An 18,506-nucleotide genomic window follows, 5' to 3' on the forward strand; every position below is an offset into this window, starting at 1 on the left:
GGCTTTCGCACTTTCGAGGTATCAAGGGATTGAATACAATAAAAGCCCGAAAATTTGCACTGAAGTGAAGTGAAGTAACAATGCCTGTCAGAATCGGCAAAGAGGTGGTCTTGAAAGAAGAATCCGTCTGGTACGGTGAGAGTCAGTCTGAATACCGAAAAAGAATGTTAACCTGGATACCAAAATAAATGGTAACACAGAAATAACCATGGCTTGAATGCCGCTCATCAGTCTGAATACTGGAAATGACTTTGATCTGAACATTGGAAGATATGAGGTTGATAATATCGGTCTGAACACCGAGAGGCTGGCCTGAATGCCACAAGTTGCGTCGACCTGAATGTCGGAAACAGCTTCGATCTGAACATCGGAAAACTGGCCTGAATGCCACTTCGATCTAAATATCGGAAAATTGGCCTGAATGCCACTTCGATCTGAATATCGGAAAATTGGCCTGAATGCCACTTCGATCTGAATATCGGAAAATTGGCCTGAATGCCACAAGTTGCATCGACTTGAACGTCGGAAACTTTTTCGATCTGAACATCGGAAAACTGGCCTGAACGTCAGAAACTTCTTCGATCTGAATATCGGAAAACTGGCTTGAACGTCACTTCGGTCTGAATACCGGAAACTTGGCCTGAACGCCACTTCGGTCTGAATATCGGAAACTTCATGCCTGTCGGCATCGGCATAAATAGGGAAAGATAATAGAGGCGGCGCATGGGCCAATGACACTTGCTGGGGATAATAAAGGTAAGTCATGAACAATCTTCAGTCTGAGTACTGGAAACAACTTCTGGCTTATCACTTGGGATACCGAGAATGTTTTATGCTTACATGCGTATGTTTGAATTTTTCAATGGCGTAATGCTCCATGAAAATGGAAATGCTACACGATTTGGGAGGATGCAATGCAATATGATTCTACATGCAAGGATGGGAAATATTGGGTAGAATGCCAAGCTGAGGCAAGGGAATCTGCTGGGGAAATGATCACCATCTCCTGGACCCTGACAAGGCTGTTGGAGATGCATAGCACAAAGAACTCTGTGGGGAAATGATCCGCCACACGGTGTTCTAGCAATGATGAAATACCAAGACTCTGACTAGGGAGAGAACGGCACTGAAAACCTGCTGTTGGGGAAAGCGATAATGGTTCTGGCAACCATAATCTGCGAGAGAGACGACTTAGCAGGGGAAGCAAACACCGATACGGTACCGAGATTCTGCTTCAAGGAAAGAGACCATGGATCTGGCGTCGAGATCATCGATCTGGCATCGAACCCTGAGGAGCAGCCGCTTCTGCTGGGAAGATACAGTCTGGCACTGTCAACTCCGCTGGGGATATATATTCTGGCACCGTCAACTCTACTGGGGAGTGTATATTCTGAAACAACCGCTTGGGGGAGGTACAACAGTGAGAGCCTGCTGGGGATCGAAGAATCCAATGCTCTGATCAATTCTGCAGGGATAAGATACCAACTTCGACTGTTAGGGGAAAACATTCGCATTCATCGGCTGGGAACCTTAAGGAAATGCCCCGAGTGTACCTGTTCTGAATAGACTATCCGAAGCACTTAGAATTTACAGAAATTTTAAATGTTTATTAAGCATGTACCTGTAAAGCTCTTATGTTTCATGATGCAATGTTTATCAAAAATTCGGACGTCATTTTTGCAAACAAAACAGTAAAATGAAAAATGGACACAGTGATGTACTGAATAACATGATTTTATTGATTGACTGGCCTCTAAATAGGCATTTACATCAGGAAGCAATCCCTGGAAAAAGGTAATCGCACAAAAGATAAAAACAAAAATTAATCTAATGGCAATGTGAAATGGATTTCTATTGGGTTCCAATTCTGCTATGACTTGCTCGTCTTCAAGATCCTCCAAATGATCAGCTTTCTGAAAAGAGTGATTGGATTGTTTCCTATCCTTCAAAAGTTTCCAGTCATTGACACGAGATGAGATTCAGAACTACTCAGAACGCAGTCATTCGTTTAATCCCTAACTTTTGCCTGGATCGCCCTTTTCGGGTTTTCAATCCACCGGGATACCCATTTTTGCCTAAGTTGCCTTTTCAGGTTTTCAACTTACCGGGTGTACGATCTTTTCATTTTTAATCCCTAATTTTTGCTCGAACCTTTTCATTTTCTTGGTTCGTCGGGATGCCCATTTTTTGCCTGGACTATTCTTTTTACTGTCCAGCGGGTCTATTTTATGCGAAGTATTTTTTAACTGCGTCTGAGTTCACAGGGGAAGTGAAGTTTTCACCATCCATCGTTGCAAGCATTAAGGCTCCACCATCAAAAATCTTGGTGACAATATACGGTCCATCATAGTTAGGAGTCCACTTGCCCCTGTGATCTGTTTGAGGAGGAAGGATCATTTTCAACACTAACTCTCCAACTTGTAAACACCGAGGATGCACTTTTCGATCAAAGGCTCTCTTCATCCGACTCTGATACAACTGCCCATGACAAATGGCTGCCATTCGCTTCTCTTTGATAAGACTCAACTTATTGAACCTTGTTCGAATCCATTCAACTTCGTCCAACTTGACATCCAACAGGACTCTTAGAGAAGGAATCTCCACTTCAACAGGTAGGATTGCTTCCATACCATACACGAGGGAGTAAGGGGTTTCCCCGGTCGACGTACGTACTGAAGTACGGTACCCATGCAAGGCGAAGGGTAGCATCTCATGCCAATCTCTGTATGTAACGACCATCTTCTACACGATCTTCTTTATGTTCTTATTTGCCGCCTCAACAACATCGTTCATCTTAGGGCGGTAAGGGGAAGAATTGTGATGCCGAATGTTGAAGTTCTGGCACAACTCCTTCATCATTTTGTTGTTGAGATTATAACCATTATCAGTAATGGTTCTTTCGGGAATCCCAAAGCGACAAATGATTTCTTTCTTGATGAATCGGGCGACCACATGTCTGGTGACATTCGCGAATGATGCTGCTTCGACCCACTTGGTGAAATAGTCGATGGCAACAAGGATGAAGCGGTGCCCATTGGAGGCGGTCGGCTCAATCTTTTCAATCATATCGATGCCCCACATAGCAAAAGGCCACGGCGAAAACATCACATTCAAAGGATTTGGCGGCACATGTACCTTATCAGCATAAATCTGGCATTTATGGCACTTCCGAGCATATTTGAAACAATCAGATTCCATGATCATCCAGTAATATCCCGCTCTCAACAATTTCTTAGCCATTGCATGTCCGCCGGCATGAGTACCGAAGGAGCCTTCATGAACTTCCTGCATTAACATGTCTGCTTCGTGTCTATCCACGCATCTAAGCAGAACCATGTCGAAGTTCCTCTTATACAGCACATCGTCTTTATTCAAGAAGAAACTGCCTGCCAATCTTCTCAAAGTCTTTCTATCATTGTTGGATGCCTCTGCAGGGTACTCTTGATTCTTCAAAAAGCGCTTGATGTCGTGATACTAGGGCTTGTCGTCAACTACCAGTTCAGCAGCAAACACATACGTGGCCCTGTCGAGGCGCATCACATCGATCCTGGGAGCGTGGTTCCACCGAATCACGTTGATCATGGAGGATAGAGTAGCAAGAGCATCTGCCATCTGGTTTTCGTCACGAGGTATATGATACAACTTTACTGTCGTGAAGAAAGTCAATAGTCTTCTCGTGTAATCTCTATAAGGGACCAGATTGGGCTGGAGGGTGTTCCAATCACCATTCACTTGATTGATCATTAGAGCTGAATCTCCGAAGATGTCCAAAGTCTTGATTCTCAAGTCAATGGCTTGCTCAATACCCAAGATACAGGCTTCATACTCAGCTTCATTATTTGTGCACTCAAAAGTCAGACGAGCGGTGAAAGGCATGTGGGCACCTTTCGGAGTAGTAACGACAACACCAATTCCACTTCCTCTGGCATTGACAGCCCCATCAAACAACAAAGTTCACTTTTCGTCTGGATCAGGTCCCTCCTCAACAACTGGCTCTTCGCAGTCTTTCATCTTGAGGAACATGATGTCTTCATCTGGAAAATCAAACTTCATCGGCTCGTAATCTTCAACCGGCTGTTGAGCAAGATAGACTGACAGAATACTCCCCTTGATGGCTTTCTGGGATGTATACTGGATGTCATACTCTGTCAGTACCATTTGCCAACGAGCAACCCTCCCGGTGAGAGCTGGCTTCTCGAATATATACTTGACTAGATCCATCTTGGAGATCAATAAGGTTGTGTGAGTCAGCATGTATTGTCTCAATCTCTTAGCAGTCCATGCAAGTGCACAACATGTCTTTTCAAGCATTGAGTATCTCGACTCGCAATCTGTGAATTTCTTACCCAGGTAGTAGATGGCATGCTCTTTCGTACCTGTCTCGTCGTGTTGACCGAGAACACAACCCATGGAATTGTCTAGTACTGTCAAATACATAATCAACGGTCTCCCTGGGACCGGAGGCATAAGGATAGGAGGATTCTGCAAATACTCTTTTATCTTCTCGAAAGCCCTTTGGCAATCATCATTCCACCTGATAGCCTGGTCTTTTCTCAACAATTTGAATATTGGCTCACACGTGGTTGTTAGGTGAGAGATGAACCTTGCAATGTAGTTCAACCTTCCTAAGAAACCACAGACTTGTTTCTCTGTTCTTGGCTCAGGCATTTCCTGTATCGCTTTCACTTTGGACGGATCCACCTCAATCCCTTTTCCGCTAACGATAAAACCCAGTAATTTTCCAGATCTCACCCCGAAAGTACACTTGTTCGGATTAAGCCTCAGCTTGAATTTTCTCAAACGCTCAAACAGTTTCTGCAGATTCACCAAATGTTCTTCTTCTGTCTGAGATTTGGCAATCATATCGTCAACATAAACCTCGATTTCATGATGAATCATATCATGGAAAAGAGTCACCATCGCTCGTTGATATGTTGCTCTGGCATTTTTTAGACCAAACGGCATCACCTTGTAGCAGAAGGTGCCCCATGGGGTTATGAAAGTTGTCTTCTCCATGTCTTCTGGTGCCATCTTAATTTGATTATAGCCAGAAAAGCCATCCATGAAGGAGAATACCGAGAACTGAGTTGTGTTCTTTATCAAAACATCGATGTGAGGTAATGGGAAATCATCTTTAGGGCTAGCTCTGTTCAGATCCCGGTAGTCGACACACATCCGTACCTTTCCATCCTTCTTAGGTACTAGAACAATGTTTGCATTTCTAGGAACCCTGCATCCAACTGTTTCTGCACTTCTTCCTTTATCTTGACAGCCATCTCTGGTCTTGTTCTTCTTAGCTTCTGCTTGACCGGAGGACAACCTTCTTTGAGAGGCAAACGGTGTACCACAATATCTATGTCAAGCCCTGGCATGTCCTGATAAGACCAAGCAAAGATGTCAACATACTCTTGCAGCAATTCAATCAACCCCTTCTTCACATTATCTTCCAAAGACGCCCCTATCTTGATTTCTCTCTTGACGTCCTCGGTGTCGAGATTAATCACTTCCACAGACTCTTGATGCGGTTGAATGACCCTTTCTTCCTGTTTTAATAGCCTGGTAAGTTCTTCAGGGAGTTCACAGTCTTCATCACCCCCTTCTTCAGCTTGAAAGATTGGATTTTCAAAGTCGAAGCGAGCCATAGCAGAATCGTTATCAATAGGATCCGGTGATGCGCATCTGCATGAGTGATGGTATGTGCTTATGAGTGTGAAAAAATGAAAACTAAACAAAACATTGCCAAATATTTTTTGATTTTTGAAAACTGCAAAAATGGAAAACAGTGAACGAAATATTTGAATGCAAAAAGACGTCCTTTATTGATGATAAAAAATGCAGGTATTCGCATAGATGAGCCCTACAATGAGTCATTACGCTCTGGGCGGAACGTAAGACTTGGATATGCATGAATAAACAAAGAAAATTACTCTTCAAGAAGAGTGACTTGGATAATCTCTTCAGAAGACCAGTTGCGGAGAACTTCACCCGGGATCCTCAGACGCAACCAGTTATCGATGTCGCAATCACTATCCCCATCTTCATCGTTGATTCCTTCGGGTACCGTATCAGTGAATGCCTAAGTCAACTATCCTACCAGTGGAATACCTAACAAACTGAGAACACTGCGACGGTACCTGTTATGCAAGACATGCTAATGAATATGCAAATGCAATGACATGTTTATCAGTTCCACAGGTATTCTACCCCCTTGATTCCAGTCTTTCATCAGATAAAATATCCCTTTTAAAAAGTACCAGAAAAACCCCGACTAGAATCAAGAAGAGGATATAAACCCCACATAAATGGATAAACATGTGTGAATGATATGAATGCGAATGATGTGATGCAATGCAGTGACATGCAAATCAAGGTTGTTGTATCTGCTTGAATATCTGTTGGGTTGCACTGTCTGAAGAGAAACCCACTGAAGAATGTACTACGAGATCAAAACTTTGCTCCAGAAAACTGGGTTGGTTGTATATCACGAGGCACAGGATCAGAACTTCAGCATGAATTCGGAACCGGGAACCATAGAACACAGTCATCAATTTAGAACCCATACTTCAGAACCAACGGTCACCAACAAGGACCAAACAAAAGTCACTATCAGGACACGGTCACCAACAGAACAAGTCACCATCAGTACCTGTAAATGATTCATTCCCGCCCCACTCACGGGTGTAATCTAGGCCAGGGTAAGGTCAAGAGAAACGTAGGATAAACAATCCTTTCAAGAATATCATCATATGCATACCAGGTGTATGCAACGATAATACCCCATCAGAATTTGAACTGCTCGTGATACCATGTTCCGCTAAGTGGCGCCATACCACTCGCTTCCCATGAATCACTCTATTCCTAGATGTCCTAAAGTTCACTCATAGCCTGTGTATTGGGCCTTTTACCTCTTGTGACTCCCACCCGACAGCAAAACAGAAACACAGCCAGCACACTATGCATGAGACAGTAAAGCGCACATAGGATGCAATGCAAGCAGATAAGTATGCAAAGCAATAAATAAATAACACACAATAGACAATAAACAAACAAACGCTAGGAAAGGCCCACTAGGGAAAAGAAGTCCCCAGCAGAGTCGCCAGCTGTCGCAACCTGAAAAAAGGAATGCGAAAAAAACAACCGGCGAGAAAAGAGATGACAGAAGAGTCGCCACCGTGCGTTATTTATCCCAAAGGAGGGAAAGGAAACGCTCGAAGTAAACCTGAAAAGAGCAAAGGAAAAGACAAGGTCTCGCAACCAAATCTTGGGTTCGGGAGCCGATTATGCGAAGGGAAGGTATTAGCACCCCTACGCATCCGTAGTACTCTACGGGATCCACTTTTGTTGTTCTTGTCTAAAGAGTGTAGGTTTATCTAATGTACTATTTACTAAAAGGGGGGTCAAAAGAAAATGACTCGCACGGATGTCGCATACACTGCATACGTATCTCATCTGAACATGAGAATCAGAGTCTTCGTAGCTCGGCTACCTATGGGTTAAAGAGGAGTGTGCTCGCTAAGACATCGCGTCTTATGCCTACGTATCTCATCTGGAATGAGAATCAGAGCAAGCCGTAGTTCGGCTACCTACGGGTTAAGGGTTGTGTTTTTTAGATGAACGACGTTACTACGCAATCTACCGGATGCTCGACCTTTGGAGACTTACTCGCCTGTAGTAGAAGGAGTTAACGTGTTCTTAGGAGAAGAAAAATCAATGAGTTTGTGTGTGTTTTAGGAATGCTCATGCAAAAAGGAAGTCCTAAACGAAGGAACAGTGCTACCTTAATTGACATGCAACGAGAGACTATACGAAGCCTAGCAATCCTATGGGGAGACGATCACACCATACAAAACAAATATGCATAAAGCAAACACGCCAACAAGGGGGCTCAAACATACATGGGTAGGGCTTTAGTCTAGTGGGGTCATATCAACCTCGACAAACAAGCCATGGAATAGGTAATCAAATGGGCTCTTAACCACTGACATTGAACGTCAGGGTGAGCAGATCAAAAGGGTAATGAGGATAAGACCTCATAGCTCTTAACACTGGATAGGGTGAGCTCATGACAAAATGTGGGGATTCAGAAAGGTGGAACCCTCTCCACTGACTGACCGGACAAAAGATCTTGGGCTTTTGTTCTGAAGCATCGACACGTAGTGTGAGCATAAAGAACGACACACTGAATAACGGGGGATTGATTAATAATCCCTTTTATCCGTCAATTGCCTCTGCATGGAGATCTTTGGGCACAAAAGTAAACAAACAAAAGAAAATATTGCCTCCTATTGAGGTCTTCCAGCTAAGAAAGCGGTAAAATGCGGGAAAGATGTAAAAGTACCACACGGATAAAGATCCGAAGTAACAGCAACTAAAGAGACAAGAAACCCGGAGATCTCTCAAGCTGGCACCATCAAAGAAAGCAAGTCAGCATAGGTAATCGGAATAAACCTCCAAGTGGTATCCCACAAATAAAGTGGAATACCAAGCAAGCTATCCCTGCAAGAGCATGTGAGCCCTCACAAAAACTCAACAAACAGGTTAGAGAAACACGATGGGGTAATCAGGAGAAAACATGCCATGACGAACACAAAACGGATTAGAGAAAACAGAAAAAAAAACAAATGTTGTCACGCTCGCTACTGCTTCGCCTAGCGAAGGCTTAGCGAAGGTGCTAGCGAACGCCTGCGGGTTTTGGGTTCTTCATTGATAATAGTTCGATCTCGGCAACCCAAACCCTATGGTATCCATCAGAAACGAAACGATTAAACATTCAAGGTATTGTTTACACATTCATGCATATTTAAACCCGTGGGCAAAGTCTAACGATAATACCTCATACATTCAGAGCATTCAAATTGAAAGCATATAGTAATGGAAATAGGGCAAACCTGATTGGAGGGATCGAATGAAATTGAATTGCCCGGTTGGGTTTGCAAAGTAATCTGAGGGTTTATATGAGATGGAATTGGCTCTTTGCAGATGAGTTCCTTTCAGTCTCTGGGGCTGCTCTGAACTCTGTTAGCTCTTCTCTCACTATTCTTTTCCAGGGTTTTTTCTAATTCTCTCCGGTGTCCTTTTGGGATATGGAAGTCTAGAATATATAGCCTAATTTTTGTGACTTTGTGGGCTCAAAATGAAGGCAACTCAAGCCCAAAACGTTTCTGTTATATTTCAAAACGCGTGCACTTCGCCTAGCGAAGGATCTGCTCGCCTAGCGAGCATGACAGTTCAGGCTCTGCTTTTTGCTCCTTCGAGATTAGTGTTTTGAATGGTGAATAGACTCCATTTGAACATGTTGGAAGTAACTCAAGTCATTCCCTTGTGTTGACTGATCACCCAATTAGAACCCACAAAGTGTCTCGGATGATATTCAAACTTCTTGGATCTGATTCTGATTGATACGATGCAATGCAATATGAAATGTTAAATGATCTAAAAATGAATGCATGAATGAGGGGGACAAATTTTGAGGTATTACATTAGGGCACCCCTTTTAGCAGCTGACCTAGATGGCTAGGCCTCCTCAGTGGACTGCTAAAGGTGTTGTTCCATAGTAACAATTTTACCCTCATCATTGATCTTTATTCAGATAATGCTCTTAGTCTTCTCTGATGGATAAATCATGTTGTTATGAAGATAAGAATAATTGGTTGAAAAAATGAGAAGTATGTCTATGAAGGTATGCTTTTATAGAAGAGGTTGAGTGACTTGTATGTTGTAATTGGAAGATGAAACTTCAGATGATTTAATGCCTGCAATGGTTACTTCTGATGGTTGATATTCTTGAATGACGTGTGACCATCTTGAGAAATGCAGAAATATTCTAACCATTATAGTTGTTTCTCTTTATTGAGAAGAGCAAAGGTTGTTCTTGCTATGTGTTATCAGAATTCAATTTTTACCACATATTTTTCCATTCCTAAAATATTTTTTTGTTTTCTTCTATACTCACATGTATGTTCTCACATTTTGTTGATGAAAAAATGGGGAGAAATTTATGGGAATATTTAAAAGGATTAAAGTTATTTTTTTCGAAATGCTTTTAATTTACCTGACCCTTATTTATTTGGATATTGATTTGATTTGAACATTATTTTATTAAAATAATTTTAAATTAACTTGGATATGACTTAGGGGGAGCTTACAAAACTTAACCTATGGGCTATTAGACTCAAGGGGAGCTTACAAACCTTAAACTCTGATGTTGTCAAGTTAGTTAAATTGACCACCATTGTTCTTAAATACATTAGTTTGTCATTATCAAAAATGGGGAGATTGTTGGAACAAGAATGTTAATATCCCTTGGATTTTGATGATAACAAAGTTTTTAAGGAACAAATGAATATACTAACATATGTTCAAGTGTGCAGGATCACAAACAAAGAATTCATTCTAAATTAATCATGTTGAAAGCATATGTGGAGAAGCAATATAACTCTGATTTCGATTGATCAAAATCTAATAACTCTTAGTGTGTTGATCAGTCTCTGAAGGTTTAGACTTTGGTCATGTGTCCCATCCTTTGCTGACAGCTCAGACTCTGAAGACTTGAAAAGCCTCTGATGCGTACATTGTACCAAAGCAGACTAGTCGTGTCAAAGCCCAGATTTCTAGACAGTGTAAACTAGGGTTTCATTTTACAAGACTCAAGGAATGGTGATGTAACCTCTTTAGTTTGTTCTACATTTTGGTAGATACCCAGTACTTCAAAAGGTGTTGTGAATAGTTCCATTATTTAGTGGAAAATTCTTCTAACCATATACATTCTCCAACGTCTCTCTTGGCATGTTTCTTCACTGAATTTGCTCTCTTATGTTCAAACCCCCCAAACAACTCTTTTTATACCTCTATAAAAGAAGGTTGAAGATTTGAAAGAAGGTGTACAACAACCCATTACAATATCTTGAGCATAACTTTGAACTTTCATTTGTAATTGTTATTACATAAAATTTTGAGATTAAAATAAAATAGTATTGTGTTGATAGTGACCCGTGAAAATAAATTTTGACATTTGAAAATAAAAGAGATAATTGGTGATTAAAAGAGATAACTTGTGATAAAAATAAAATAGTATCGTGTTAAAATATAATTAATTAATAATAATGAATTTGTTAATAATAAGCAAAGAAAAATACTTTTAACATTTTAAATTACTTGTTATTCGTAGGATTTATTGGATAGGGAGAAGTTTATTGAGGGAACTGTTTTCAAGATGCTCACTCATAATCAATGGTCATTTATTGCATTTGGTAAAAGGAAAGGTTATGATAAAAGAACAAACATAAGTCATTGGGAAAATGTAAAAACATGTATATTTGTGTTTATTAGAAGATGTTATTATTGCAATTAGTTGTGTGAATATATTTATATTTAATATTTGAATTGTTTCAATTAAATAAGATATTTAATTAAATTATTTTCATTTAATAAGCATTGGTAAATGAAAATATTTATAAATGAAAAAAACAAAACAATTAAAGTAAGTGGAACTTACAATTAACTTAGTTTAAGTTTGGATTTAATTTATTGGTGGTCATCTACTATCTGATTATGATAGTAGATTTATTAAGATTAATTATATAATAATTAAAAAATAGGGTCTTGCTAACTTGTGTCTTTCAGGTATAAGTTAAGGATACTACAAATAAAAAATTTATGTGAAATAAAATAATATTTTAAATTTTAAAAAATTAAATGCACGTATTCTAAGAGAATATTTTTACAAATAAGTCATTAACTTATGTTTTTGGGGCATATATTAACATTAGTCTAAAAAAATAGTATTATTAAGAGATTAAAAAATATAATTATAAAAAATAATGATTCTTAATAACTCTTAATAAATAGTATTGTGATTACTCAATAATGTATAATAATTTTTAATAATGATAGGTTTATAAATAAATAAAATATAAATAAAAATCTATATTAATCACATAAACTAAAAAATATTTTAAATATTTTGTTTTATTATTACATGGAAAATAATCAATTTCTGCTATTTTCTTTAAAAGTTTTAAACTTAGTCCACCATAGCATCCCTCTATCTTTGACATTATCTTTAAAATCAAGAGTGTTGTTAAGGAAGTCATTGAACTCATTGAACTGCAAAATTAAACTGAGGCACAAACAGTTCAACCAGAATGGAACTGTTATTATCGTAAGTATAAATATAGTTTAAATCATGAATTTTAAGAATGTCATATCTAAAGAGATATACATGAAAAGCAAATTTTAATTGAAACCAACATAACAAAAAATAACATGATTTTTCCATCTAATGGGATGATTAAACTTGCCATTTATTCCAAACTTGCAACTCACAATTTTCATATATAATGAACAATCTTCAGCTTCCGACCTCAAAGAGAATTGATATATCCCATTACGGATGTTATGGAATCCACCAATGATCAAATTTTCCTTTCAACTTCTACACACAAACATTGTATCTTGAGAAGCTTCAGCATCGGTTGAAATAACTATTGAAATTCAACAAAAACAATACAATTAAACACTCTTAATTGATATACACTAACAATGTAAAAGAATTTTATACCGTTAGTTAATTTCATCAGTTGGATATTGAAATAAATTTGATTTTTATTTTTAAACCCATAATAATTAATTTATATATATATATATATATATATATATATATATATATATATATATATATATATATATATATATATAAAAAACAAGGGTAATAAAGAGAACGGTGGAGAGTTCATAGACGGGTCCCATATGAAATATCACACATTTTCAAAAAAATAATATTTAAACAATAAGGTATAGTAAATTATAATTGATTTACAATTATTATTATTATTATTATTATTATTATTTTAATTTGACAATATTATAAAATATTAAATTCAATTATTTTTTACTTATATATATTTATCCTATGGTTTTTAAAATAAATCATTATTATTTTGATTATTCTCATTTTTATTAAATTAAAATTAATTTAATTAATTATATATATATAATTAATTTAATTTAATTAATTTAATTAATTATATATATATATATATATATATATATATATATATATGTGTATATATATATATATATATATATATATATATATATATATATATATATATATATATATAAATATTTTAATTATTATCAAATAAAAATATTTATTTAATAAAGATATTAAAATGAAAAAAAAACAGCGTATGAAACAACAAATTATATGAGTGTTGTCGTCTTTTCGATGATATTTTGTATTCTCTAATTATAAATGAAAAAAAATTAAATAAAATTAAACATATGTTTCTCTATTTTTTTAAATGATATTTTTTTATCTTTATTATTTTTTAACTATTAGATTGATTCAACCATGCATAATTGCACATGAGAGAAGACATGAGAAGAAAAAATTGTAGAGATCCAATTCCAATAATTATAGATAATGGACCATACATCATTAATTGAACTCACAACTACCACCCAATTTTGATGCACATTCACCAAAAATTCATCACTCTATTCATCTTCACACCTTATCTTATTTTCTATATAAACCCCCTCCCACAAAGACATTACACACCATTCAAACAAACTAAGAAAAAGAATAGAAAACAAAGAAAACAAAAATGGCAAGAAGCATGAAATTAGCATGTGTTGCTTTGGTGATGTGCATGGTAGTTATTGCGCCTATGGCAGAAGCTGCTTTGTCATGTGGAACTGTATCCGGTGATTTGGCTCCATGCCTTACTTATCTTCAAGCTCCTAATAATGCCAGTCCTCCACCGCCATGCTGTGCAGGAGTGAAGAAGCTTCTTGCTGCCGCCACCACCACGCCGGATCGTCAGGCTGCCTGTAACTGCTTGAAATCAGCTGCCGGTTCTATTTCTAGATTGAATACTAACAATGCTGCTGCTCTCCCTGGCAAATGCGGTGTTAGCATTCCTTACAAGATCAGTACCTCCACCAACTGTAACACGTATGTCTTATTATAACACTCACTCTTATTTCTCTTTTGGTTTATTTTGTAGCATCTGAAAATATGAAATTAATTACTAACTGTTTTTTTTATTTGTTTATATTTACAGTGTTAGGTTTTGAAGATGATGGTGTGGTTTCAAGATTATCATATAGAAACTTGTCACTAGTATATGAGAGTTTAAATATTAAGAATAAAATCTAAATGGGAGTGATATAGGATCATCTTACATGTGGTCCTATCCTCTTGTACTAGATCTACATACTGTATTCACTGTCTTTTGATGTATTGTTGTATCAATCTACATAGTGGCGTATTTTAATTTGAGTTTCTCATTTTAAATGTCTGAAAATATAGTACGTATAAAAAACAATCTTTATCATGGTATCACCTGAAAAATTAATAATAAACAAACATGTTTTATTCTTTTAAGTAAATAAACATAAAGATTAAAAATGTTAAGAATACTCTCCTAATCTCTTCTTGTTAATAAACTACTAAAAATTATTAATATTATTATTAATTGTATCTATATTTAAGAATTAGTTTAATAAATAATCAAAAAGCTTTTTAAAAAATCCAGATCTAAAATTCGAAATTGATGAATCCGTTAAAGAAAAGACTATGAATCTAAACCGTTCATCAAATTATTACCAAAATTTGAGTACATTGTTATGATAATCTAAGAAATAAAAGATTTAAAGAATGTGACAATAGAAAAATTTCAAGGACTATGTGAAGAGATCACCGACAAAATATTTAACATGCAAAAAAAAATTAAAGAATGAAAAAATTCTAAGAAATGAAAAATGTCAATAAAGTCAAAGTAGAGGTCAAGGATGACAATGTATTTCACTGCATCTTGGATGTGAAAGCGGAGACATACATACAAGAAATTATAAATTTCAAAGTCCAATTATAATTGTCAAAATTTTGATCATTACACTTTAAATGTTGGAACCTTTAAGAATAGAATTGAGGAGAAGACAAATTATATAGAAGAAAATGATGAAAAGTTTGAAATAATGTTGCTAGCACATAGAAATAAGGAAGGAATTGGAAAAAATTCAGGCTACCTTGACATAAGTGCAAGAAACCACATGTATGGAAAAAGAGCATGTTGGTATAACTTGATTAATAAGTCAATAGAAAGGTTCTCGTGAAAGAAAAAGGTAAATTTAATTTTTTTTAGAAAGATGAAAAATAACTATTTATTCCAAAAGAATTATTATATTCACATATAAAAGATTTAAGTCTTTTTCTTAAAGATAAAATAATATTATGAACATAAGATACCAGAATAACATGTTATTGTTGAATATCCAAAATAATATGAAAAAGTTTCTCAAAGCATTTTATAATAATGCCTCATGACTTTGACATCTTTGACATCTTCGAGTTGGTGACTTAAATTTTGGAGGTTTAAGTTTGATGTCAAAATAAAATATATTAAGACGTTTATCGTCAATCAACCATCCTAATCCCAGGTGCGAATATGCTTACTTAGGAAAAAAATTGAGGATGGTTTTTCAATAGAAATTTAGATCAAGCACTACTATAAATAATATCTGTCATGATAAAGTTTTCACATTGATCCACCAATAATCGAATATATATTTTGGAAGCGCCATTATTTATTTATTTTTAAATATATACCGCTTATACCCTCAGATATTACCAAAATCGAGAGAATATAATTACGAGGGAGCTCGCTTTGAGTTTGAATTATTGCATTTTATGTTTTATTTTTAATTGGTTTATAGTCACATGGCGCCTTTCTTTTTTTCCTTTCCCCTTTTTTTAATTATTTTTAAGTTTTTTTTTACCTTCGGTTATATTTGTCAACCGAAGGGTAATATCTTTTGCATCAACATATTCAAATGTCTTTTTTATTTTTTATTTTATATTATTTTTAATTATTAATTAATCTATTATCCCGATTTTTTCAAAAAATCGTCGTGATATTAACTGAATTACAAGAATATATAATTATGGAGTTTTTCTATTTTCTTAATTTTTTAATTAATATATTATGTTGGTTTTGTCTAAAAACTGACGAGTTTGTTCTATTGCATGAATACTTCATAGAAGTAGACTCTAACTTTTCATTTACCTATCAATAAACCCTTTAACTTCACCGTAATTCTCTTCATAAAAACTCTGAACGATTTTCATCAAAACTCTTTCAACATCAACTCGAAAATCATCTATTTTCAACATCAACTCTTCCAACATCAACTTGAATATCATCTCTTCCAACATCAACTAGAAGCTTCGTCAGCACGTTTGAGGTACGTAACTGAAATATTCATAGAAATGGATCTAGTTTTATAAATGTTCATAGAAATGTTGTTACACACTATTGTGTTAGTTTAAGAAATATTCATAGAAAGGGTAATACCACTGAAATGTACGCAACTCTTTCATATATGTTATTTTTCTTGAAATGTTTCATCATATATACATAGTTAGTATTATTCTATGGTCTCTTTCTTTCATATATCTAGTCAGTATGTTTCTATGTTCAAAATTATTTAGGATGATGTGCTTTGAATCATTTAGAAATGGTAATACCACTAAAATATATGTAACTTTCATATATGTTATTTTTCTTGAAATATTTTATAATATATCTAGTTAGTATTATTTTATGGTCTTTCTCTTTCATATATCTAGTTAGTATGTTTCTTAATTTACACAGACATGGATGATTTGACAAGCACCTCTCATACAATATCTTATGTAACATTTATTAATACAAAAAGTAAAAGAAACATTAGAAGTGTAATCCCACGAAAACAATGTTTGCTCCCCGGTTGATTTTGATTTGAGAACCGGTAAGGTTTATGGTGAAAATATTGATGATTTTAAGGGTTACGTGTCATTACAAGGTAGAAGCAAAGTGAGTTTTTTGATAGATAATTGGCACGGGGTTAGTAGTGATTTGAAAGATAACATATGAACCGATATTAAGGTATTTATTATGACCATTTATTTTTTTGTTTAATACTAATATCAACTATATTATGTAAATGTAGGAAGTTTTTATTGTTTCAGAGTATAATATATGAAGGTGAGAAAAATACACAAGAAGGGGGATTGAATTATGTATGTCTAAAAATCTCTTTTTACTTCTGATTCTGGAACATCAGATTCTAAACCACGTTCAGAGTCTGATACCAGAGTGATTAACAACAGTGAGAAGTTTACTTCCTTTTCTTCAATATTGTTCAGAACCTGAGGTGTCAAGCTTATATTCTGATACAAGTAAGAGGTTGAATCATATCAGAGTCTGGTTTCAGAGTTTATTTGCAAAGTGGAATATAAATGAAGAAGTAAATAAATAGACATACAATATATCCTATTTCCTCTCAAATCGAGAGTAGTCTAATGGCCTTGCAGCACAAGAGTTTTAACTATAATTAAACTGATTACAATTGCTTAAACCAATAGCTCAAGACTTACTGCTCAATCACACCTGATTGAGACTTCCTTGCTCTTTCCTCAAGTATGAGACTTCAATTTCTCAGCCACCCAAATCGAGACTTCATGCTTTACCCGAAAGCATGAGATTTCAAAGCTCAATCACCCAGATCCATACTTCCTGCTCTTCCCGTAAGCATGAGAGTTCAATGCTCAATCACCCTGATTGAGACTTCCTGCTCTATCCGCAAGCATGAGACTCCAATTGCTCAAGCACCCAAACAGAGACTTATTTTCTCAAGCACCCATCAAGAGACTTGTTTGCTCAATCTAATCAGAAAGAGGTTTACTCTGAGCACATTGACTAGAGTCTTCAGATTCTTTTAATCGAAATAGTCTAGTATAACCTTGTGTTTATGTGAGTGCTTCTTAGTTAAGCAGATACACAAAGGTTTACACTCTTAAGCAGAATATGAGTTGATTGCTTCTGGGTGTGAAAGAATGAAGTTTTCATTCATCTCCTTCTCTCTTTACACATATTTCCTTCTTGTTGTGCCTTTTTATTCTGATGATCTCCTAGATCATTTTCACTTTGTTATCACACACTTAACCCTCGTGGTTATGTTTTCTATTTAATGTGTGTTTCTTAGATCTGTGTTTTCTGAATAAAACATAGTATCCATCTCAACCAATACTATGAACTGGTATCACATCTTTGTGAACACAAACATGTATTCTTTAACTCACGTTCTTTCTTGGTCAGAATAGACCGTTTGAATGTTTTCAATCTTCATCTTAAATAGATACTGGGAATAAATCCGTTGAAGATTAAAACTACCAAAGGTACAAGTAGTTGTTGAAGGTCTTTAGTCATTGTACAATAGAGTGAGCCAAAACTCAGTTAGCATAAAGACGTTGGAAGAAATAGAGTAGAGTTTAGAGCAGCTGGAGAGATAAGATCCTGACAACATTGCTTTATACTGATTAGACAGAAAGTAGTGTACTGTTGTCACATGATCTTCTTTGGATAACTTCATAATTGAAATCTTCTTGTAGAATTTCTACTAAACCACCAACCAAAATACCACCATCTTCCAACACCCCATCTGACATTCTTTGACTC

General features: G+C 35.9%; 1 protein-coding gene across 1 annotated transcript; it reads left to right on the top strand.

Moving 5' to 3' along the window:
- Nucleotides 1-13,546: 13,546 nt before the first annotated feature.
- LOC127101073 (non-specific lipid-transfer protein 2-like) lies at nucleotides 13,547-14,282 on the top strand. The gene is made up of 2 exons (XM_051038401.1): nucleotides 13,547-13,960; nucleotides 14,070-14,282. Exons 1-2 carry the CDS (start codon nucleotides 13,611-13,613, stop codon nucleotides 14,080-14,082), a joined length of 363 nt encoding a protein of 120 aa, XP_050894358.1. The 5' UTR covers nucleotides 13,547-13,610; the 3' UTR covers nucleotides 14,083-14,282.
- The last annotated feature ends 4,224 nt before the right edge of the window (nucleotides 14,283-18,506 follow it).

This window comes from Lathyrus oleraceus, chromosome 7 (assembly GCF_024323335.1).
Source record: "Lathyrus oleraceus cultivar Zhongwan6 chromosome 7, CAAS_Psat_ZW6_1.0, whole genome shotgun sequence".
NCBI lineage: Eukaryota > Viridiplantae > Streptophyta > Magnoliopsida > Fabales > Fabaceae > Lathyrus > Lathyrus oleraceus.